This window comes from Cetorhinus maximus, chromosome 12 (genome assembly GCF_964194155.1).
Source record: "Cetorhinus maximus chromosome 12, sCetMax3.hap1.1, whole genome shotgun sequence".
Classification (NCBI taxonomy): Eukaryota; Metazoa; Chordata; class Chondrichthyes; order Lamniformes; family Cetorhinidae; genus Cetorhinus; species Cetorhinus maximus.
In genome coordinates, this window is record NC_135890.1 from 22,685,307 (window position 1) to 22,709,742 (window position 24,436).

Here is a 24,436-nt window from a genome sequence, read left to right on the forward strand (position 1 = left end):
ACTCCATTAGCTCATTCACATCTTTGTTGTTTCTATACTCAACTATTCCAACGCAATCCTGGTTGTCCTCTCATGTTCTTCTGTAAACTTGCGGTCATATAAAACCCATGTGCTTACTTGCACCAATACCCATCACTGCTGTGCTCACTGACCTACGTCGAGTCCCAGTTAAGAAATGCCTCTATTTAAAAATTCTCATCCTTATTTTCAAATCTTTCTGTGGCCTCACCATCCCTATCTCTGTAATCTCCTCCAGTCCCACAGCACTGAGATATCTGTGCTCCTCTAATTCTGGCCTCAAGCATTTCTGATTTTAATTGCTCCACAATTGGTAGCCCTGCATTCAGCTGCCTAGGCCCGAAGCTCTGAAACTATCTTCCTAAGCCTCTCTTTCCACCTTTAAGTCACTCCTTAAAACCTACCTTTTAACCAGGATTTGGCCATCTGCCCATATCATATCACGTTATGTGGCTTGGTATCAAATTTTGCTTTTAAGTGCTTCTGATGCATGTTAGCACATTTTGTTTATTTTAAAGGTGCTATATAAATAAATACAAGTTTTGTTGTGGTGGATGGGGATTAAAGAGGTAGAGCCACCAGGGCTAACAAAATGGAAGAGACTTTGAGCCTTATTGCCATTCCTATCTGCATTTATTCAACCGATGATTACATTGAGACATTTGTACTTCACAACATGGCTGATTTCAGCAGCACAGTGATGTTTGTTGGGAAACTGTGGTTCAAGTGGGACCAGGCTTTCACCAATGCTACTGTGAACTAAAAAAAAGCACTTGTCTCACACCAACTCCCTACCCATGAGATATCGGGACTATCATTAGGAGCTCATAGCAACAAGGCTGAGATAGGGAAGTGTTTGGTGATCTGAATATATGCTTTAGTTTTTCTGTTTAATCTACCTTGGGATATGGCTCTACAACCATTAACAATGCTCCAGATATCTAATTTAAGTGGAAGTGCTTCACATGCGAGCCTCAGCCATGAGTGCCAGCAGGATATCTGACAGTGGATGGAATCACAAGCAGAGCAGGCATTCATTCTTTCCAGGAGAAACTGAACAGTCTCTTCTCTCTCGTTAACCAAGGATTCAGAGGACAATTGCAACACCATTACTTTATCAGACTGGAGATCAGATTTGGAATCTTCCCATCTGTGACATGCAATGCCACAGTATAATATTGATGAAATAAACACTCAATAGCTTTGGCTACTTTGGCCACTTCGTGAATTGCTGAAGTGTGGAGCACCAGCCTGTGAACTTGATCCCGAGCAGGCAGTAACAACTATTCACACTTGTCCTCTATAGTATTGTTCTGGGCCAATGCCCATATTGGTTGGCCCACTCTTGCATCCTCAGTTGAGAGCCAGTGAATGTTGAACCATCTCTCCTGAAGCTACTTGTTAGTTAAAATCAAGTCCATGTAAGCCCCAGTCATGAGGTCTTCTTTCTTTATCCCCAGCTCATCCATCAACTTCTGGGCTATAGCTTCTCCTTCTTCTAGGCTTTGGTCTTCACTAAGAACCACCTTGGAGAAAACAGATTAACTGTCAAATACAAAATCAGCACATTTACAATTTTAAAAACAGAATCATGCTATCATCACACAAATGAAAGATTTAACAGACCAAAGCTCTTCCCATTGAATACAATCCCAAAGGTCAACCTCCGCCCATTCACATCACTGATTACAATCCCAATGGATCAGTGGCTGAAGTAGCCAAAGCTGTTGAATGTTTATTTCATCAGGCACGAGGCACTGCAAGGTGTGGTATTAAATCTTGCAAATGGGAAGGTTCCAAATCTGGTCCCCAGTTTGATTCCATTCATACTACTGAATACAATCTTCCGTTCTTTTGTAGATAATTCTCACAGAACAATCCACTTGTTCATCAGTTTTATTGGATACCACTTCAAGTGCTCCTTAGAGGTGTCAGCTGTGGCTCAGTTCATAGCACCCTCACCTTTGAATCAGAGGGTTGTGGGTTCATGTCCCACTCCCGGAAACCAAGAACTGTGATTGTACTTGAAAGAGTTGCAATCTGTGACTGTTGATAACTCGAAAGAGTTTCAAGTGCTCCTTGCTGAAATAGGCCACCTGGTAATAAACTAATTGTATGTGTAATGCCTTCTCATGCCTCAGGCTGGTGTTTTGTTCAGCTATTTGAGGATACCTTATGTGCTAAAGATTAAAAGAAACACCATGTGTGCATTGTAAGGAGTTTTGTAAGTGAACATGAACCAAACACAAGAGAACTTTAATGAATCCTGTGCATTGGACTAATACATTGCTTGGAGCTTCCCAGTGAGATGTACATTTCCAAAAATGGGACTGAGCCACACATACCTGCAGCTTCCAAGTTTGATTACCTAATCTCAACCAAGTTTCATTATTCTTTCTCCTCCTTAGCATGCTTAATGAGGCAGGGTTCTAACTCCTGATTACTAAATTGCTGGAAAATGCTCATATAGACTACTGATCAGGGCTAGTTGGGCTTAACTCTGATACCCTCAATGGTTAAATACTATGTTGATTCTGCCTAGGTTCACATGGAGTAAAACCATACCAGATGCAATTGATGGCTTCACTGGAGTGAGGAAATTACAGAAGTATCACTGGTTTAAATGTAATTCATTGCGAATGTCTTACCTCCAACTCCATGAAGTTACCCAATCCATGCACTTGATCGATATGAATTCGTGTTTGCCCAACCATATACAGCCAACGCTCTTTCTTTACCACACCTTTCACTCCCAGAGCATCAGACAAAACCACCTAAGCAGAGAGAAACTTACAATTAAAATAGAAAAGCAAAATATTGCACGTTAGAAATCTGAAATAAAAACAAAACACTGAAAACACTGAGGGGGATCAGGCAGCGTCTATGGAGCATGAAAAAATATTAATGTCTCAGGGCAATGACCTTGCAACAGAACTGGAAAAAAAGGGATGAATTTTGATAATGATACCAAATCAGGCCCCTTGCAAACCGTGTGGAACAATGCCGGGTGTCTTAGAAAAGTTGGCAAACTAGACAGATAGATGGCCGATCCGGTAGAATGCAATAAAATATTCATAAAGTACTTTGGGAACAAATACCTTAAGTGGTAATTTGCTTAAAAGGATATTGGAATGGAGAGATTGAGGGAGAAGATATGTTGGAAATGTAGGTAGAAAAAGGCAAATGGGGTTTGGGGTTTTATCTATAGGAACAGTGAATATAAAAGCATGCAAAAAGTTGAATTTGTACAACACATTGGATGGGCCCCCAGTCAGATTATTGAGGCAATCTGGACACTCCATTTTAAGAAGCATATCTGAACCACAAAAATCTGCAGCAAAGATTCACTAAAATTTCAAGATGAGAAGTTATAATTAAGAAAGGCTCAAAAATTGGATCTTTTTATTTAAAAATTTAGAAAGTTAAATGCAGAAACTAATATTGTTTTTCAAAATTAAGAAGGGTGATAGTGATAGTAAAGCAAAGAATCAGGATTAACAATTATCAAAACGGGAAGAAAGTAGAGATCTCTCCATACATGGAATGCCATAAAGGGGATAGTGAAGCAGGCACTATATGTCATTTAAACAGGAATCTAAAAAGTCCAAAATGGAATGTAGAAGGAATGGGCTAGGAAATGGGATTCAATTAGATAGCTCCTTTGAAGAGCTGGGGACACATACACCAGTTCCCTCTGTACTGCTGTTTCTACAATTCACCCATCAAAAGCACAAAGATCTTCCAAATAAATAAAAACCCTAATACTGATCGATTTTAGTGTTGGCTTGGTATAACTCCCATCACATGGAATCCACAGCAATGATACTGGAAAAAGATATCAAGATTTCAGACAGATGTGGTTATTCAAAAGACTCAAATACCCACTGTGAGCCCATCTGGATCTGCTGTGGGGGATATTGAATAGTCTGAGAGCTTGGGTCCGTCCATATCAGCACGCTGATAGAATATGAGCTGGCCGCCTCCATTCTGGAAAAGGGAAGTTGTAAATAAATCATAAGAACACAGAAAACAAGAGATAGAAAACAAAAGAGGAGAAAAAAGAGATAAAGAGATAGGCTTTTTAATACATATCACATCTGTACAATTACATATCCAATTAATTATTTTAACATGCAGTGATTGCTGTTGTGTTGGTCCAAACAGTCACTTTCACCTCACCTGAAATTCAAGTCTGTCTTTGAAACCAGGATAACATATTTACAAGATCCACTGCAGCAACTCACTCAGGCTTCTTTGACAGCACCTTCCAAACCCATGACCTCCACCACCTAAGACAAAGGCCACAGGTACATGGGAACACCACCACCTCCAAATCACACTATCCTGCTTAGACATATAACGCCACTTTTTTAAAAAATCACTGTTGGGTGAAACCTCTTGAACTTCCTACCTAACAGTACTGTGGATGTTATACATTCACACAGGCTTCAAGAAGCAGCTCACCACCACTTTCTCAAGGGCAACAAATGCCAGCCTTGCTACCTATGGCCATACCAGAGAATGAATTTTTAAAATATCCTTCTACAATTAGTAGGAGAATGCATAAATATGGAGATCAGGGGAAGCATTGTAGCAAAAACCATGTGGTTATAAAGTGAGGAATTAATTTTCAGTCAAAGAGAAGCAGAACAGCTTAAATTGTAAAGGTAATTAATTTCTAGAATGTACTCATGGCTGTTTTTTCTACAATTGACCAGGGAACAGGCCATACTGGACATAGTGATGAGCAGCACACAGAATTATTTAACATTCAGACAGTAAGTGAGCATTTTGTAAATAGTTAACCATAATATGATTGAATTTGATACTAGGTTTGAGGGAGAATGGCAAATGAAGGCTTTACATTCTAAATAAATTAAGCTTCAAAAGGATCAGAAATAAGTTTAACTTGGTAGGACAGTAGGATTATTGAAAGTATTTGGAACCATACAAAACTAGCACATATCCCTAAAACCACGTGTAGTTAGGTAACCATGGTTAACAAATGAGCTCAAAGACAATGTCAAGCTCAAAGAAAGATTTACACAAATCCAGGAAAAGTGGGAATCCAGCAGACTGAAAGAGCTACAAAAAAGTGCAAAAATGGATGAATGGTGGTCAAACCATCCAAAGATTTTTATCTGAACGAACATTACAAAACATTTCTAAATCGCCATCACAAAAAGTGCCGCCAGATTCAACTTTTACACATGGATCACGAGGTCCTTCAATACAATCAGTGAATATTACAATAATTTCGATATGGTCATTACAGACAATCAGACAATGGTATTGGAGTTATCAACATACATCATGTTGCACTCTGAGGTGCTTCAATACAATTATAATACAATTAGTATTCAATGCATACATTCATTGTGAGCTGTACAGCCCGAGGGGCTCTAAACAATTCCCAGCCCCTCGGTGCACTGTGGCAGAAAGGTCTTAGACAGCGACCTTTCCCCATTGCGCCTTTGCGGCAGCTGCCCCAAGCTTTAGTGTGTCCCTCAGCACGTAGTCCTGGACTTTGGAATGTGCCAATCTGCAACACTCGGTCAGGGTCAACTCTTTGCGCTGGAAGACCAACAAGTTTCGGGCAGAGCAAAGAGCGTCTTTGACCGAGCTGATGATCCTCCAGCTGCAGTTGATGTTTGTCTCGGTGTGTCCCTGGCAACAGCCTGTAGAACAGAGTCCTGTGTCACAGAACTGCTCGGGTTGAACCTTGACAGAAACCACTGCATCTCTCTCTAGACCTTCTTTGCAAAGGCACAATCCACAAGGAGGTGAACAATGGTCTCATCCCCACCACAGCCACCTCGAGGGCAATGTGCCGAGGGGGTGAGACTCCTGGCGTGTAGGAAGGATCTGACGGAGAGGGCCTTTCTCACCACCAGCCAAGCTACATCTTGGTGCTTGTTGGAAAGTTCTGGCGATGAGGCATTCTGCCAAATGACTTTGACAATCTGCTCAGGGAACCATCCCACAGGATCCACCCTCTCCTTTTCCCGCAGGGCCTCTAAGACGTTACTTGCTGACCGCTGCCTGATGGACTTATGGTCAAAGGTGTTTCTCTGCATAAACTTTTCCACGAGGGACAGGTGGTTCGGCATGGTCCAACTACTTGGAGCGTTCCGCGGCAGAGTGGCCAGACCCATCCTTCGCAACACCGGGGACAGGTAGAACCTCAGCACGTAGTGATACTTGGTGTTTGCATACCGAGGGTCTATGCACAGCTTGATGCAGCCGCACACAAAGGTGGCCATCAGTATGAGGGCGATGTTGAGCATGTTTTTCCCCCCTTATCTAGAGGCTTGTACATCGCGTCCCTACGGATATGATCGATTTTCGACCTCCAGATAAAGTGAAAGGTGGCTCAGGTGATCGCCATTGCGCAGGAGTCTGGAATGGGCCAGACCTGCGCCACGTACAGCAACAGCGAGTGCCTCACACCTGATGACCAGGTTCTTACCCGCATTGGAGAGGGAGTGTTGCTCCCTCATGCCCAGTTTTCTTTGCACCATAGACACTCCCTCCTTCCAGTTTCTAACACATGCCCCGGTCCCTCTGAACCATATCCCCAGCACCTTCAGGCCATCTGCCCTGACGGTGAATGGGACAAAGGATCCGTCAGCCCAGTTCCCAAAGAACATGGCCTTGCTCTTCCCACGATTTACCTTGGCTCCCGAGGCCAGTTCGAACTGGTCGCGGATGTGGATCAGTTTGCGCACCGACAGTGGATCCGAGCAGAAGATGGCAACATCGTCCATGTACAGGGAGGCTTTGACCTGAGTGCCTCCACTGCCTGGGATCGTCACTCCTCTTATGCTCAGATCCTTCCTGATGGACTCGGCAAAGGGTTCTATGCAACACACAAACAGGACAGGGGAGAGAGGGCAGCCCTGCCTGACTCCAGATTTAATAGGAAAGCTATCTGATTCCCACCCATTGATTGAGACTGCGCTACTGATGTTAGTGTAGAGCAGTTGGATCCAGTGACGAATTCCCTCCCCAAACCCCATTTTGGAGAGCACATCTATCATGTAGGTGTGCGATATTCGGTCAAAGGCCTTCTCCTGATCCAGGCTGATGAGGCAGGTGTCCATACCCCTGTCCTGCACATAGGCAATCGTATCCCTGAATAGCACAACCATCCAAAGATTCTGACCCTGACTGCACGGATCAGAAACAGTCCTGATCAGACTCACCAATACACAATTGCCAAAATCCTCAGGCCACACTTGCTGGAGGGTCTGCATGAACCTCCTCCTGCACTCCCACCCACCAATCACCATGCAGAGGCCAGGATACCCTTTTGCAATCTTACTCACCTTCAGATTGCGCAGTTTAAGGCGTCCTTTCAACACATTGAAGAAGGTATCTTCTTGCAATATTAAAACCCCCTCTGATTTGCTTAGTCTTTTAGCTTTTTCCATCAGCTGATTCCAGTCACGGACTGCAGCTTTGATCTCCACGTTGCGAGGCATGGTCAACTGAAACAAGAAACACAAGCTTGAGTGTGAAACTGCCACAGAAGAAATTTTAAAAACCAAATGGTCAATTCTCCTTAGTTAGCAGTAAACATGTCCTGTACTGAATCAAAGCACCCAGGAAGGCTGTGCGCTGTGGCATCTGATCTCAGCCAGGTGGTGAGTTAACCAGCTACAATTTCTCTCAAGAGCTCCTGCTGCTCATCACTCTCGTATTTAGAAAGGCCACATGGATAACACAGCAAAACCACATCAAATAGTAGATGAAATAGGAACTCGAAAACAGAAGGAAGAAAAAAAAAGCGCTCAGCTCATTAACTTCATTCCCTCCACATAACCCATGGCAGTCCCATTCTAGCATGAACTCTGCCCACCCATTCAATCGCCTTTCACAGCACCGAAGCCATTTAAAACCATTTCACAGCCATTTGGCCTGTCGTGCCTGGTCTGCCTCTTCGAACGAGCTATTCAATTAGTCTCACTCCCTTGCTCTCTCCCCATAACCCGGCATTTATTCCCCCCTCCCCCCTTTTCAAGTGTTTATCTAAATTCCTCGCTGAAGTCCTTATCGAACCCGCTTCCTCCGCCCTTTCAAGGCAGTGCATTCCCGATCATAACAAAGCCTTTTCCCCATGGGGCCTCTGGCTCTTTTGCCAATTTGTTTTAAATCTGTGTCCTCAGCATATAGACCATTCTGCCAATTCGCTCTATCAAAACCCTTCTCGGCCCCCAGTTGTGAGCAACACCGACAGGATTGGGGGGGGGGGTGGTCAGGGTTTCTAGAACAATCTGCCTGAAGCCGCGGCCACAATTAGGTGTCAGAAAAAACAACCCTCACCTCACCGGGCCTGACTGCGCCAGCTCCACCACTCCGCGCACTCGCTTCGCGCTCTTTTCGCTCTCATTTGCTATTTGTCGAGGCTGTTGTCAATTACCTCTGAGTGCACCAATCATAGATCGCGAAATACCACTCGCCCCGCCTTATGAGGCTGTCCTTCGGCAGAACTGTCAATCAAATAGGAATCCCGCCCCTTCCCGTCGCCTGCATCACTGATTAGCCAGTCCTGCTTTCAATCAGGCGCACGGTAATTTCCCGCTCATTTACTTTACACTGATCCGATGACGCTATTGGCTTTGGACAGATCCCATTGGCCTATCAGAATTCGCCAAGCCCCATTCAGGGCATTGTCCACGCTGCATGTGATTGACGCCGACATTTAACCAATCAGTCGCGGCGTCTGAAACCCCTATCCAATCAGCTGCCGATAACAGGCACGGTGATCATTAACCGGCGTCTGATTGGTGTCAGGTAGCTGTCAATTGGTTGCGTGCCACGCCCCCTGGCCGTCTCACCTCATTTGCTGCCGCGGAGGGGGAGCCTGGTGATTAGCGGACGGACTAAGCCTGGGGGGTGGGGAGGGAGTGGCGGTGAGGTGCTGAGGCTGAGGCCTAAAGGCGACTCCATCATTCCTAGTGGCGTCCCGCTTGGGTGTAATTTGGTGTCGCAGTGCCGATCGCTCTGCCTGGCGTGGGCCTCCTGTCTCCTCAGCACTCACTCGAGAAACGAGCCCCTTTAAAGGCAGCGGCGCTGGCATGATTTCGTCGTGGGCCGACTTTTAATTTCTTACTCTCCTAATAAGGAGGTCGGTTAGCGCCAGTCGAAATCTTCAGGCTATTTCTTTAAAAACTATTGCATTTTTATAATTAAAAAAAAAACTCCTGTTGTGAATCGCCTGTTGCCCCCCCCCCTCCCCCCACCCTCACTGCGCACCCAGATTGCTCCTGGCAAACCTGAGGAAATGGAGGCGAAAGCTCTGTGCAAAGGAGACGGCGCTTGCAATGCGGTGACCCCCGAGCCTCATCGGCTGCGCACCATCGGGACCAGGGACCGCTCCACGAACCCCAGCCCCAGGGGAGAGGAGCCGGACACCAATGGGGAGGAGTACGAGGATTCGGAGGCTGAGCAGTATCGGGATGGCCGGAGCGAGGAGGTGGACTGGGAAACCAAGCTCCGGTCCTACACCTGGTGCAAGGAGTTCCTGGCCGGGTCCTGGAAGCTGATCACCGTGGAGGAGTTCCAGATCTCGGTCATCAGGTAAGAGCGAGCCTGTCACAGACGTGGTGTTTTGAGGCGCACACCTTCAACGCAGAAAGCGTCCCGAGGCACTTCTAAATTAGACATGATTTGAAACCGCCAGGAAGGGAACGAGGAAAGTAAAGATAAAAGCAAAATACGGCGGGGGCTGGAAACAGAACCAGAAAATGCTGGGAAAAGCTCAAGCAGGTCTGTCAGCATCTTGCGGGGCGGAGAGAGAAGCAGAGTTAATGTTTCGGGTCCCTATGACTTCTTCATGATGCTGAGTTTTTCCAGCATTTTCTCTTTTTGTGATAAGGAAAGCAGTCTGCGTTGGGCACTGTAACTGCTGGAGGATGGTGTACTTTCAATACCAAGGCACCCATTATCCCATGAAATGCCCCCAGAGCCTGTTGGGTACAGGGTAAAGCTCCCTCCGCACAGTCCCAAAAAATCGCGCTCGGGTCATATACAGCTTGGGTTAGATAGAGTAAAACCTCCCCTATACTGTCCCAGTCTTTGCAGAGTGCCCTGTTGATGTTCCAGACATGCTAAATTGGTTCTGAATATTATTTCTGATTGGTGTTGAGCAATATATATTTAAGGCGCTGGGAATGAGCAAATTTCACCATGGCAACTTGTGAGAACTTGTTCAACAAATTTGTCAGCTTTTTAAAAAATATATCGTGGATGTTGAGAATCTGAAACCAGAAAATGCTCAGCGGCTGAGGCAGAAGCAGTGTGCTCGAATTCTGCTTAACTTATGTGTTTCCTTTGCTTTTTTATTCCTGTTGCTTACTGCAATTACAGCTTTGTTGAGCAGAGACTAGAATCTGGTATTGAAATACTGGGTTGATGCCCAATGGGGGTACCTTTGCCTGATGCCCACTAGTTGTCCTTCCTCATTGTAAAGGTTAGGTGTGACTTTTCAGCCTTAGTTGCATCTAAGAGAAGCTACTCCAAAGATTAAGACTACATGGATGACAACAGGAAACCAGCTCAATTACTCTTTAGTAAGTGGCTTAAGATTCTGATGTTTGAAACTTGAGCTTGGAGTAAACAAAAAACCATAAGGAATGGACAAACTGCAATTACACCAACTGCTTAGCACCCCATCTTGTATACGGTTGACCTTTTTTGCATTAACTTCTCTTTAAATGAAAAAATTCCCCATTTCTTGCCAAAGTCAATTTGTTCCTGTGCACATTATTTGGCAAACTACTCTCTGAATTCTACTTCGGTCTGTCCGCAAGCATTACCCAGACCTCTCTGTCGCTGGCCATTTCAACACTCCACCCTGCTCTCATGCCCACATGTCCGTCCTTGGCCTGCTGCATTGTTCCAGTGAAGCTCAACGCAAACTGGAGGAACGGCACCTCATCTTCCGACTAGGCACTTTACAGCCTTCCGGACTGAATATTGAGTTCAACAATTTTAGATCATGAACTCTCTCCTCCATCCCCACCCCCTTTCCAACACCCCCTTTTTTTTCCAATAATTTATATAGATTTTTCTTTTCCCACCTATTTTCATTATTTTTAAATGTATTTCCATCCATTGTTTTATCTCTACCTTTTAGCCTTTTTCGATTCCTTCACCCCACCCCACCCCCACTAGGGCTATCTGTACCTTGCTCGTCCTGCTTTCTACCCTTAATTAGCACATTCTTTAGATAATATCACCACCTTCAACACCTCTTTGTCCTTTTGTCTGTGACATCTTTTGGTTATCTCCACCTATCACTGGCCCTCTATCCAGCTCTACTTGTCCCACCCTCCCCTTAAACCAGCTTATATTTCACCTCTCTTCTATTTTTACTTAGTTCTGTTGAAGGGTCATTCGGTCTCGAAGCATTAACTGTGTCCCTCTCCGCAGATGCTGTCAGACCTGAGTTTTTCCAGGTATTTTTGTTTTTGCTCTGAATTCTATTGTCCGACTTTCTTTTTCTTTTTCCCAGATACCGAGGACTTGAATTTTTCTTTGCCCCTGTCACCTCAGGCTGGAATTCTTCCCAGGCAACTCCAGATAACCCTGTAAACTAGTGGCCGAATGGTAGGGTGGTCCTAGCTGGATGAGCAGTGGCAGCTTCTGTTTAGTCTGGTTTTAACCAGTTGAGTTCTGGAACTTGTATTTGTTGCTTTTTCCTTCCAGAGGCTGATATTTTCTCATAATATTTATTGTTGTAGATAATATCACTAATGTCAGCAGTGACTCAGTAAGTAACCTTTGTGCCTCTGAGTCACAGGTTCTGGGTTCAAGTCTGGGATTTGAGCATAAAGATCAAGGCTGTCTTTCCAGTTTCCACTCAAGGAGTGCTGCACTGCTGGAGGTGCCGCCCTTTGGATGAGATGTTAAACCAAGGTCCTATGTGCCTGCTCTGGTGAATGTAAAAGATCCCTATATGGAAGAAGAGCAGGGAATTATCCCAGGTGAACTGGCCAACATTTATCCCTCAATTAACATCCCAAAGACAGATTATTTGTCCATTATCCCATTGCTGTTTGTGGAGGTTTGCTGTGTGCAAAATTGGCTGCATTACTGCAGTGACTGCATTTCAAAAGTACTTTGGTTGTAAAGTGTCTTGAGATATCTAGTGACCATGAACACAAGGTGAGATAAGAGCAGAGGAAGACCATATGGCCTGTTGAATCTGCCCTGCCATTCAGTATCATCATGGTTGAGCTTGGATTTCAACTCCACTTTCCCGTCCACTCCCCATACCTCTTGATTCCCTGAAGACTAAAAATCTGTCTTGTCGAATTCAACGATTAGGCATCCACAACCTTCTGGAGTAGAGAATTCCAAAGATTCGCAACCCTTTGAGTGAAGAAATTTCTCCTCCTAGTCCTAAATGATTACCCCCTTATCCTGAGACTGTGCCCCCATGTTTTAAATTCCCCAGCCCATGGAAACAACTTGTGTCCACCCTGTCAAGCCCCTTCAGAACCTTGAATGCTTCAATGAGATCACCCCTCCTTAACTCCAGAGAACATAGGCCCAATTTGCTCACCCTTTCACCCCAGGGAGCAATCTAGTGAACTTTTGCTGTACTGCTTCCGGTGCATGTATATTCTTCCTTGAATATGGAGACCAAAATTGCACACGCTTATGGTCTCTCCAAAGCCCCGTACAATTGTAGCAAGACTTCAATCTCCTTGCAATAAAGGCCAACCTGCCATTTGCCTTCCCGATCGCTTGCTGTACCTGCATGCTAACTGTGTTCCTTGTACAAGCAGACCCAAAGTTTTGCTGAACATCTACGTTTACAAGTTTTATTCCTTTAAAAAAAAATTCTGCTTTTCTATTGTTGCAACCAGAGTGAATGACTTCTCACTTCCTCACATTATCCTCCACCTGCCATCTTGTTACCCACTCACTTAATTTGTCTATATCTCTTTGCAGCTTCTCTGTATCCTCACAGTTTACATTTCCACCTAGCTTTGTATCGTCAGCAGATCTGGGTGCATTGCTCTATGTCTCCTCTTCTAAGTCATTAATATAGATTGTAAATAGCTCAGGTCCCAGCACTGATCCTTGCAGCACTCCACTAGTTACAGCCTGAAAAGCACTATATAAGTACAAGTCTTTCTTTTATGCTCATAGAGCTATATCATTGCAATGCATTCAAGCCTTCAACAAAGGAGGGGTGGATTGGGTTCTGTAGTGTGGCGCGGAGTATCCTCTAACTTCCCTTGAAGTGTACTGATCCCTTAGATTTTTTTGTGTGGCTGTGCACGTGCAGCATCTTAAAGCAGGCAATTTTATGTGGCCTGCACCGGTACATTTGGGTTGCTGCATGGCTGTGTAGCTTAGAGGGAGCATTGGCCTTGTGGCTATGACCCTGGGGTGAGGCTGAGTTCAGATCTTAGTCTGACATGTTACACTGGGTTTACAGCACAGAAACTGACCATTCGAATCAGCTGCTCAATTCTATTTTCTTTTGTTTAATGCATGTACGTAAATTATCTTGACTACTCCATGTGGGTGCATCTTCCATGTTCTCACTACTTGGTAAAGAAATTTATCTCAAATTCCCGATTGAATTTATTAGGAACTATTTTATATTTATGGCCCCTAGTTTTTGAATGCTCAGCAAGCGGAAACGCCTTGTCTACCCCTTTGAACCCCTTCATCATTTTAAAGAGCTCTACAAGCTCACCTTTCTGTATTGTGGTGATTTGGGATTTATTTCAACAAATCCCCATATCTTTGAACAGACACGAGCGCAAATGTCTGAAAGCTATTGGATTATCATTAGAAACTAATACCTGTCAGAGAAGGAGCCCGTTCTGGCTACATGTGACTTCATTCCCACACCATATACTTGATTCCTATTCTCCTCAGACCTGACCTAATAACCCACTTTACGTGTTGAAACAATCTAGGGCCAACAAAGCAATAAAATAGGAAACAAGCAGCCATAAAGAACAAATGTGTTTGCTTTTTTAAAAAAAAAAGCTGCATAGTTTCTGTTCATTTTCAGATTTCCAGCTTCTCTAAGACAACAATAATGTGGTTAAGGGCCAGAAAATGTGCATCACAATACTGCCTGCATAGTTGCAACAGTTGGCATTGGCCCAGCCAGAAACGATTTTTATTCATTCCTGGGATGTGGGTATTGCTAGCTAGGCCAGCATTTATTGCCCACCTCTAATTCCCCTTGAGAAGATGGTGGTGAGCTGCTGCCTTGAACCACTGCACTCCATCTGGTGTAGGTACACCCATAGTGCTGTTAGGGAGGGAGTTCCAGGATTTTACCCCAATGACAGTGAAGGAATGGCAATATACTTCCAAGTCAGGATGGTGAGTGGCTTGGAGGGGAGCTTCCAGGTGGTGGTGTTCCCATCTATCTGCTGCCCTTGACCTTCTAGATGTCAGTGGTCTTGGGTTTGGGAGATGCTGTCTAAGGAGCCTTGGTGAGTTCCTGCAGTGCATCTTGTAGATGGTACCCACTGCTGCCTCTGTGTGTCGGTTATGGAGGGAGTGAATGTTTGTCGATGTGGCGCTAATCAAGAGGGCTGCTTTGGTGTCAAGCTTCTTGAGTGTTGTTGGAGCTGCACTCATCCAGACAAGTGGAGAGTATTCCATCACACTCCTGACCTGTGCCTTGTAGATGGTGGGCAGGCTTTGGGGAGTCAGGTGGTGAGTTACTTGCTGTAGGATTCCTAGCCTCTGATCTGCTCTTGTAGCCACAGTATTTATATGGCTAGTCCAGTTCAGTTTCTGGTCAATGGTAACTCCCCAGGATGTTGATAGTGGGGGATTCAGTGATGGTAATGCCATTGAACATCAAGGGGCGATGGTTAAATTCTCTCTTGTTGGAGATGGTCATTGCCTGGCACTTGTGTGGTGTGATTGTTACTTGTCAGCCCAAGCCTGGATGTTGTTCAGGCCTTGCAGTATTTGAAAATGGGCTGCATCAGTATCTGAGGAGTTGCAAATGGTGCTGAACATTGCACAATCATCAGCGAACATCCCACTTCTGACCTTAAGATGGAAGGAAGGTCATTGATGGAGCAACTGAAGATGGTTAGGTCTAGGACACTACCCTGAGGAACTCCTGCAGTGATGTCCTGGAACTGAGATGACTGACCTCCAACAGCCACAACCATCTCTCTTGTGCTCGGCATGACTGACCAGCGGAGAGTTTTCCACCTGATTCCCATTGACTCCAATTTTTCTGGGGCTCCTTGTTGCCATATTTGGTCAAATGCTGCCTTGATGTCAAAGCTGTCACTTTCACCTCACCTCTCGAGTTTGAGCTCTTTTGTCCATGTTTGAACCAAGGCTGTGATGAGGTCAGGAGCTGATCGACCAGTCCAGAAACCAAACTGAGCATCAGTGAGCAGGTTATTGCTAAGCAAGTGCTGCCTGACAGCACTGTTGATGACCCCTTCCATCACTTTGCTGATGATCGGGAGTAAACTGATGGGGCGGTAATTGGCTGGCTTAGATTTGTCCTGCTTTTTGTGTACAGGACATACCTGGGCAATTTTCCACATTGCTGTGTAGATTCCAGTGTAGTAGCTGTACTGGAACAGCTTGGCTAGGGGCATGACAAGTTCTGAAGCACAAGTCTTCAGTACTATTGCCAGGGCCCATAGCCAGTGACAGCAGCCATTTCTTTATTGCATGAAGTGAATCAAATTGGCTGAAGACTGGTATCTGTGATATTGGGGACCTCCGAAGGAGGCTGAGATGGATCATCCAGTCGGCACTTCTGACTGAAGATTGTAGCAAGTGCTTCAGCCTTATCTTTGCACTGATTTGCTGGACTTTCCCATCATTGAGGAAGGGGATATTTGTGGAGCCACCTCCCCCAGTGAGTTGTTTAATTGTCCTCCACCATGCATGACTGGATGTGGCAGGACTGCAGAGCTTAGATCTGATCGGTTGTTGTGGAATTGCTTGGCTCTGTCTATCACTAGCTGCTTATGCTGTTTGGTATGCAGACAGTCCTGTGTTGTAGCTTCACTGGGTTGACACCTCATTTTTCGGTATGCCTGGTGCTGCTCCTGGCATACCTTCCTGCACTCTCCATTGAACCAGTTGGAGGGGAGGATGTGCTAGGCCATGAGATTACAGATTGTGGTTGAATACAATTCTGCTGCTGTGATGGCCCACAGCGTCTCATGGTTGTCCAGCCTTGAGTTGTTAGATCTGTTTGAAACCTACCCCATTTAGCATGCTAATGGTGCCACAAAGCATGATGGAGGGTATCCTTAATGAAAACGGGACTTTGTCTCCAAGGATTGTGTGGTGGTCACTCCTACCAATACTGTCGTAGACAGATGCATCTGTGGCAGGCAGGTAGGCAAGGATGAGGTCAAGTATATTTTTCCCTATTGTTGGTTCCCTCACCACCTGCCGCAGACCCAGTCTGGCAGCTGTGCTATTTCGGACTCTGCCAACCTGGCCTGTTGTGGTGTAACTGAGCCACTCTTGGTGATAGACTTTGAAGTCCCCCACCCAGAGTACATTCTGCACCCATGCCACCCTCAGTGCTTCTTTCAAGTAGTGTTCAACAAGGAGGAGTTCATTGGCTGAGGAGAGATGGTACGTCATCATCAGGCGATTTCCTTGCCCATATTTGGCCTGATGCCATGAGACTGGAGGATGATATTTAATGTTCTGGAATGTGGTGACTCCCTGCTCAAACAAGCATTTGAATAGCCTTGCTTTATCAGTGGGGGAAGAGGTAATTGTCTGAATCAGGCACCATAAATTCTAGCATTGAGCAGCTGAGCCGAATGGTGGGAGGGAGCAGAAGGGGAATCAGATTGAAAGCTGAAGAGCACATTCTCTGAAGGCAAGACTGTTGCAAATGGTGTAACCAGTCCTGAAATGGTGTTACAACAGGTTTATCCTGAGCAAACCACTCTAAGCTAAGAAGTTGTGCTGAATGCTAGAGAATTGACTGAAGATTTGATCCCTTTTGCTCTTTTCAGAATGAGCTCAGTGTGCCACTCAGCAGTTGGGTGCCCTGCCTTGTGTCCCTTTCCTGACAATTGACTGTGAACCAGCTAACTCGATTTCTTTAAAATAAAAATACTTTCTAATGCAAGACTTTTTGGAAGAATGCAGCATTCTAGTTGTAGCTAGTTTTTGGGTCTTTTTTTATAGGTCAATTCCTATTCACCATTCATAGTTAGAAGTCCTTGGCTGTACCGCTAGAAACCCTTTTCTCCTCTCTGGAAGACTAATGGTGCTGGACTTCAGGAGAGAAAGTATGATTTGTTTTACTGGCGAGAAATTAGCAACTATTTGAATCCATACTGTTATTATGGATGTGTTCTTCTGTACTAGTTAAGTTCCTGGTTTGACTTGCCTACAGTACTGTTTGTTTTTCTTAACCAGAAGAGATAAGCATTTCCTTCAAATATTGCAAATGTTAGAGTTCATTTGCCTTTTAAATGTACTCTGAATGGTCGAAATTCCATTAGTTGAAAGGAAAGCCACATGGTTTTAGTTGGTCCAGCATGCAAACACAGTTCCCATTATACGATGAAGAATGGCCTGATTTGCACATGCCACTGAATTGAGATGCTGAAGGAACTGCAGAGGATGTGAGTACAATAGCAACTGATGAAATTATGCAGATATGTGTATTTTATTTTTCTAAATTAGAATGAAAAGTTTAACCCTACTTTCTATTTCAAATTAAGCAATAAGTAAAGCTAAGGGATGAAGGGGCAAATTGTTAGACAGTGTTTGAGGCTGATGTCAGGAAGTGTTGGTTCACAGTGATTAATACCTAAAATGGGCTCGGTAGGGGAGTGGGGGCAAAATCTCTGGAATCATTCCAAAGGTTGAATAGAAACTGTGGGAGTCCTTGAGTTTCAGTGGAAGAATGAGGGATAGGCTGAATGGCCACTCTTCTCTGTACTTATCTTTGTAATCTGCATTGGAATGGAGAGATGGAAGCTCAGATTAAAGTTCCTTTGAAAGGATTCCACTTTCAACATGACTGCCCTAGAATGAGTTCAAATAGTGCCCCTGCTGACCTCAAGTGCCACATACTACTCATTGGCTACCTCTACCAAATCCCCCACCCCACCACTGTCCCAAGGTTTTGTTCCCTCTAGACTTGATTATTCTAAGGGAAGTAGGACAAGGGCAAATCAGATTGGAAGCTGAAGGCCATATTCTCTGAGCGCAAGACTATTGCAAGAGTGCAACCAGTCCTGAAATGGTGTTACAACCCATTTACCCTGAGCAAACCATTGAGCTAAGAAGTTGTGCTGAATGTCAGGGAATGACTGTAGATTTGATCCTCTTGCTCCTTAAGAATGAGCTCAATGTGCCACTCTGCATTTGGGTGCAGACCCCCACTTGTGCCTCTTCGGACAATAACATCTGGCTGTAATGTTGGTTGAGACTTAAAGCATTTAGCTGAAGAAAGGGAAGGGAATTCACTTATGAAATGGGGCTTAAAGAATTCTGTTATGACCATGGGTTGTATAAACTTGGTTTATATTTTCTTGAATTTAGAAGATTGAGGAATGATTTAATTCAGTTCTTTCAAATGATTAAGGCGTTTGACAAGGTGGATTTTGAGAAACTATTCAGAGTCCAGAAAAGGAGGCATAATGTCAAAATCAGAACTAGGCTATTTAGAAGTGAAGGAAGGGCTTTGGAAGCCTGGAACTTTGTTTCCCCCCCCCCCCCCCCCCCCCCCAAAAGCCATGGGTGTAATTGCAATTTTCAGGACTGAAATGAATAGATTTTTGCTGGCTAAGAGTATCTAGGGTTTTGAAGCTAAGGCAGAAGATGAAGTTGGGGTACCGATAAAAAATAATTGAATGATGGAACAGATGGCTGGATAGCTTACTCCTGTTCCTATCCCTGGAAAGAAATGAATACTTAGGAGTTTGAACAGGATTGTTCTTTGAAAGAACAGGCACAGACTCAATTGGCTGAATGGCCTCCTCCTTAGTGCTGTACTTTTCTATGATTTAACTTCAGGTTTTCAGTTGTTAAGTCTGGTCAGTTGTGAATTTGCCAGGGAGTTCCATTGTTTTGAAAGGAATGAGTCAGATTCAGAGTCAGTGTGATCTGGTATCAATGGTGTTGATGGAGGAAGAGTGTTAAGTTGGATGGGGTATTTGGAGTTTGAGGAGCAAGGGAAGGGTATTCGGAGGAGAGCTCGATAGATGTCAAGAAATTTGGAAGGAGGAAGAGTTGGAGGTGCTACTTGGGCATCAGTGATATTATGAAGTGATGAGAATGGGCAGAAATAAGATTGTGGTTGAACATCATGAATGGTGAATAGGAACATAAAAGGAGTAGGCCGTTTAACCTTTAAAGCCTGCTCTGCTATTTAATGAGATTGACTGACTAATCTGCAGTTTAACTTCATATACCCACCATTGCCCTATATCCTGGGACAGCTTTGGTTAACAAAAATCTAACATTCGCTGTTTTAAAATTAACAATTGATCTAGCAACAATTGTTGTTTGCAGAAGAGTTCCAAACTTCTACAACTTTCCTAATTTTACTTTTGAAAGGTCTGGCCATGATTTTTAGGCTCCACCCCCCAGTTCTAGATTACCCAACTAGTGGAAATAATTTCTCCCTATCCGCTCTAACTGTCAGCTTAATATCATGAAAACTTTAATCAAATCACGCCATAACATAAGAATTAGGAGCAGGAGTAGGCCATTCGACCCTTTGAATAACCTTTTCCATTCAAGGTGAGACACGTGGAGTTTGCTTAATCTCTCCTCATAGCTTAACCGCCGGAGTCCAGATATCATTGTTATTAGTTTATCTATGCTGCACTTTCACCAAGGCTATTACATCTTTCTCAAGGCGTGGTGCTAGAGTTGTTCACAGTACTCTGATGTGGTTTGATTAGGGCTTTATATAGCTGAAACATGACTTCTACGGCAATAAAATACAAGTGGGTGATATAAAGACTAGCATTGCATTAGCCTTTTTGGTTATTTTCTGAAGCTGATCATGACATTTTAATAATCTATGCACCTGGAACTTAAGTCTCTGGGCCACCACTGTTTCTAACTATTCCCATTTAGGAAGTATCCTGTTCTTTTTACAAGGCTCAAAGTGGATGACCTCGTATATTTTCTTACTTTGAAATTCACTTGCCACAGTCTTCTGTCTTCACTTATAAACATAATTACTATGTCTTTATAATTTTATCTACACTGCTTTGAAATGCTGCCCATGTTTGTGTCAATGGCAAATCTTAATGTGTGGCTTTCTATCCCATCATCCAAGTTGTTAATTAATACAGTGAATAATAATGTCCATAGACATTTCCCAGTCTACTACTTTAACTACCTCTTCAAAAAATTCAATTAAGTTCATCAGACATGACCTACCCTTTACAAATCCATGCTGGCTCTCTGATCAGCTGAAAATTGTCAAGATGTTTAGTCATCCTATCATTAATTGTAGATTCTAGCAATTTCCTGACAGCAGATTTTGGGTTGAGTGGCCTATAATTCTGTGGTTCTCTCTGCTCTCAAATAGCCAGATGAGCTGCACAATTTTTCAAGCTATAATCTTCCATTGTTCTCACCTACTTCCTTTAAAACACTGGGCTGGAAATCATCTGATCTTTCATTACTCTTTTTAATGCCACTATTTTATCCATTGCTGTTATATTGCTTAACGTTAATATTGGTGAATCCCTGTCCCAGATTCGATATTTGTTTCCTTAGAATGTCCGGCATGCTGAATACTTCCTCTAGTGTAAATACGAACACAAAGTAATTGTTCACCATATCCCATCATTTTTTGATTTTCATTGACAGTATCACCATTAAGTTTTCAACGGGCCCACATTGCTTCTGACCATCCTCTATTTCCTAATGTAATGGTAAGAGTTTTTTGTTTATTTTGATATCGCTTGCAATGTCCTTTTCACATGCCTTTGTGGAGCTCTTACAGCTTGCTTTTCCACCCTTTGCTGTTTCTTGTATCCTTCCCATTTATCAGGATTTCTGCCATTTTATGCATATCGTAAGCTTTTTCTTTTAGGTTCATGTTGTCTCATAAATGAGTCAGCAGCTGCAGCAGGTGATTGGCAAACATTCATTGGAAAATTATTGACAATCAATGAGCTAAACTGGAACGTGGCTGCTGACTCATTGCTACCTTAACCTTCGTCCATTTAAATCTTTGGCATCTATCCAGGCTTCGAATGACATTCTGAGGGATCGATTTTGGAAAATCTGACTCAACTGCACTGGTGTCCGGCAAGTCAACGATTTGACTGTTGACAGATTACATAAAATACGGTGTACTCCAAACTCTGTTACTGACCAAGCTGATGCATTTTGATCTAATTTCTCTTAAAATGGACTGTTTCACGATGTATTGCGGTACAACCGTGAGTCTGTGAATGGGTTAAAGTCTGTCCAACTGTACATGAATCACTTAACTGCATGTTGTTTATAACCATGGAAAGAAATATCTAAGGCAGAAGCTTGCTCTGAGTTAAGGGTGATTCACGCAGTGCCTGAACTTTGCTGTTGCAACTGATAATGTTCTCTCTGCACCCTGGCTTACTGGAACACAACAGGACAAAACAAGCTGCATTGCCATGAACTAAGTGAAGGTTATGGTATTTTTTATTTATAAGAAAGACTTGCATTTATATAGCCCTTTTCACAGCCATTGGATGTCTCAGCGTTTACAGCCAATGAATTACTTTTGGAGTGTAGCCGCTGTTGTAATGTAGGAAATGCAGCAGCCAATTTGCACACAGCAAGCTCCCACAGAGAGCAGTGTGATCATTAGCTATCTCTCAATTCGAGCATGACGTTTACTCAGGGTTATGAGTTTCTGCCGTGGGTGGTCTTGTGACTGAACAAGACGATTTTTGACTCTTAGATTTTCATGTTGCGGGGGGGGGGGGGTGCATGTCCTGCGAGGTAGTGGGGTGTGCAGTGCAGGATTTGCTTCCTTTTTCTTTCTCTGCTGCTGCTCTGCCTCATCATTAAGACATTATGACTTAATGTGTGATGTAGCTTGATGGACCAGTTGGCACCATTTTGAACAATTGGTAGCAAGCTCCTCCAGTCATTAGTGTCAATGTTGCTGTGCTTCAAAAAAAAAGCAATGCGATAATGGCCGGATAATCGCTCTGATGTTGATTGAACAATAAACATTGACCAGGTTATGGGGGATAACTCTAAAATAAAAGCAAAATACTGCAGATGCTGGAAATCTGAAATAAAAACAAGAAAATGCTGCAAAAACTCAGCAAGTCTGGCTACACCTGTGGAGAGAGAAACAGACATAATGGATTAGGATTTCAACAGCAGATAGACTGAGTCAGGGATAGAGTCAGGCAGTGTTATAAAGGTCAAAATAGGCAGTACAGTGAAGGCATGGATATGTGGTCAGAAGCTCATCTCCTGGTCAGATATGACACCAAGGTTGTGATTGGTCTGGTTCAAACTCAGTTGCCAGGGAGAGGGATGATGTTGGTAGCGAGGGAGTGGACTTTATGGTAGGCACTGAAGGCAATAGCTTTGGTCTTAATATTTAATTGGAAGAAATTTCTGCTCATCCAGTACTGGATGTCGGACATCACTGCAGGAGTTCCTCAGGGTAGTGTCCTTGCCCTCTCAATGACCTTCCTTCCATCAGAAGTGAGCGTGTTTGCTGATGGTTGCACAATGTTCAGTACCATTCTCAACGACTTGGATACTGAAGCAGTTGCTGTCCAAATGCAGTAAGACCTGGACAATATCCAGGCTTGGCTGACAAGTGGTAAGTTACATTTGTGCCAGACAATGACCATCTCCAATAAAAGAGAATCTAACCACTGCCCTTTGACATTCAATGCCATTAGCATCGCTGAATCCCTCACTATCAACATCCTGGGGGTTACCATTGACCAGCCTCTTACTGTGGCTGCAAGAGCAGGTCAGAGGCTAGGGATCCCGCAGTGTGTAACTCACCTCCTGACTCCTGAAAGCCTGTCCACCATCTACAAGGCACAAGTCAGGAGTGTGATGGAATACTCCCCACTTGCCTGGATGAGTGCAGCTCCCACAACACTCAAGAAGCTTGACACAGTCCTGGACAAAGCAGCCTGCTTGATCAGCACCACATTCACTCCCTCCACCACTGACGCATAGTGGCAGCAGTGTGTACCATCTACAAGATGCACTGCAGGAAATCACCAAGGCTCCTTAGGATGCACTTTCCAAACCCATGACTGCTACCATCTAGAAGGACAAGGGACACAGGCAGATGGGAGCACCACCTGGAAGTCCCCCTCCCAGCCACTCACCATCCTAACTTGGAAATATATCACCGTTCCTTCACTGTCATTGGGTCGGTTGGCTGGACGGCTGGTTTGTGATGCAGACTGACGCCAACAGTGTAGGTTAAACTCCCGTACCGGCTGAGGTCATCTGTGAAGGCCCTGCCTTCTCAACCTCGCCTCTTGCCTGAGGTGTGGTGACCCTCAGGTTAAACTCACCATCAGTGGTCTCTCTAATGAGAGCAGCCTATGATCCTTTGGGACTACGGTGACTTTCACTAGGTTAAAATCCTGGAACTCCCTCCCTAACAACACTGGGTTTACCTACACCACATGGACTGCAGTGGTTCAAGAAGGTAGCTCACCCCCACCTTCTCAAGGGCAGTTAGGGATGGGCAATAAATGCTGGCCTAGCCAGTGACGCCCGCATTCCATAAAATGAATTTTAAAAATGAGCAATTTGACAATTTAGAGACAGATGGGGTTGAGAGAGATTGTGATCTTGAGCTGGGTGGAATCAGCATAAATGTGAAAACTGACACTGTTTGGATGTCACTGAGAAATTGGTGTGGGGGGAGGGGTGCAAGGAGAGGAGTGATTGTACTATTCACCTCTTTGTCAAAACTACATGTGGAGAGAGGACAATTAACAATATCAGCTAACGTGGGAGACATGGATGGTCAGCAGTTAATTGGGAATAGCATTGAGATAGCAGGAGGTGAGTGTCATGGGGAAAGGTGAGCTTGGTCAAGGCATTCGGAGATAGGAGACAGACTGGACAAAGATATTTGTTCAGAGCTAGGGTGGGGGGTGAACCTTGGAAGCTTTATTTATGTTTTCTTGTTTATTGTGTCAGCAATGATTGTTGCAAACACTACCCCAGCCTTCACTGTTTACTGCACCTGTGCAATGGTGAGCATTTTCAGAATGTCTAAGTGTATTTGAACAAAAGCAACTCCCATTCTCCTGTTGGTGCTGTCACTCAGGTTCCAAACAGAGCACTAGGTGTGTGTAATTCTATAGAGAGTCCATGTGAAATGTGGTACAGCCTTTCATTCTACCCTTCCAAAAGCTGGTGGTGTTTGTGGAGGAGATACAGTGATGGCACTGAT

General features: G+C 44.2%; 2 protein-coding genes across 2 annotated transcripts in view; one reads left to right on the top strand and one right to left on the bottom strand.

The window, feature by feature from the left end:
* Nucleotides 1-629: 629 nt before the first annotated feature.
* On the bottom strand, nucleotides 630-8,402 carry LOC144687280 (uncharacterized). Its single transcript, XM_078553141.1, has 5 exons — nucleotides 8,344-8,402; nucleotides 7,347-7,508; nucleotides 3,904-4,005; nucleotides 2,667-2,792; nucleotides 630-1,544 (listed from the first exon to the last, which is right to left on the bottom strand). The coding sequence occupies exons 2-5, from the start codon at nucleotides 7,500-7,502 to the stop codon at nucleotides 1,413-1,415; spliced, it is 516 nt and encodes a 171-aa protein (XP_078409267.1). The 5' UTR covers nucleotides 7,503-7,508; nucleotides 8,344-8,402; the 3' UTR covers nucleotides 630-1,412.
* Nucleotides 8,403-9,304: 902 nt separating this feature from the next.
* chkb (choline kinase beta) overlaps nucleotides 9,305-24,436 on the top strand; it is a 47,201-nt gene continuing 32,069 nt past the window's right edge. The window contains exon 1 of the mRNA XM_078553153.1: nucleotides 9,305-9,600. Within this exon, the coding sequence (XP_078409279.1) occupies nucleotides 9,305-9,600 (296 nt within the window). The remainder of the gene's footprint in view (nucleotides 9,601-24,436) is intronic.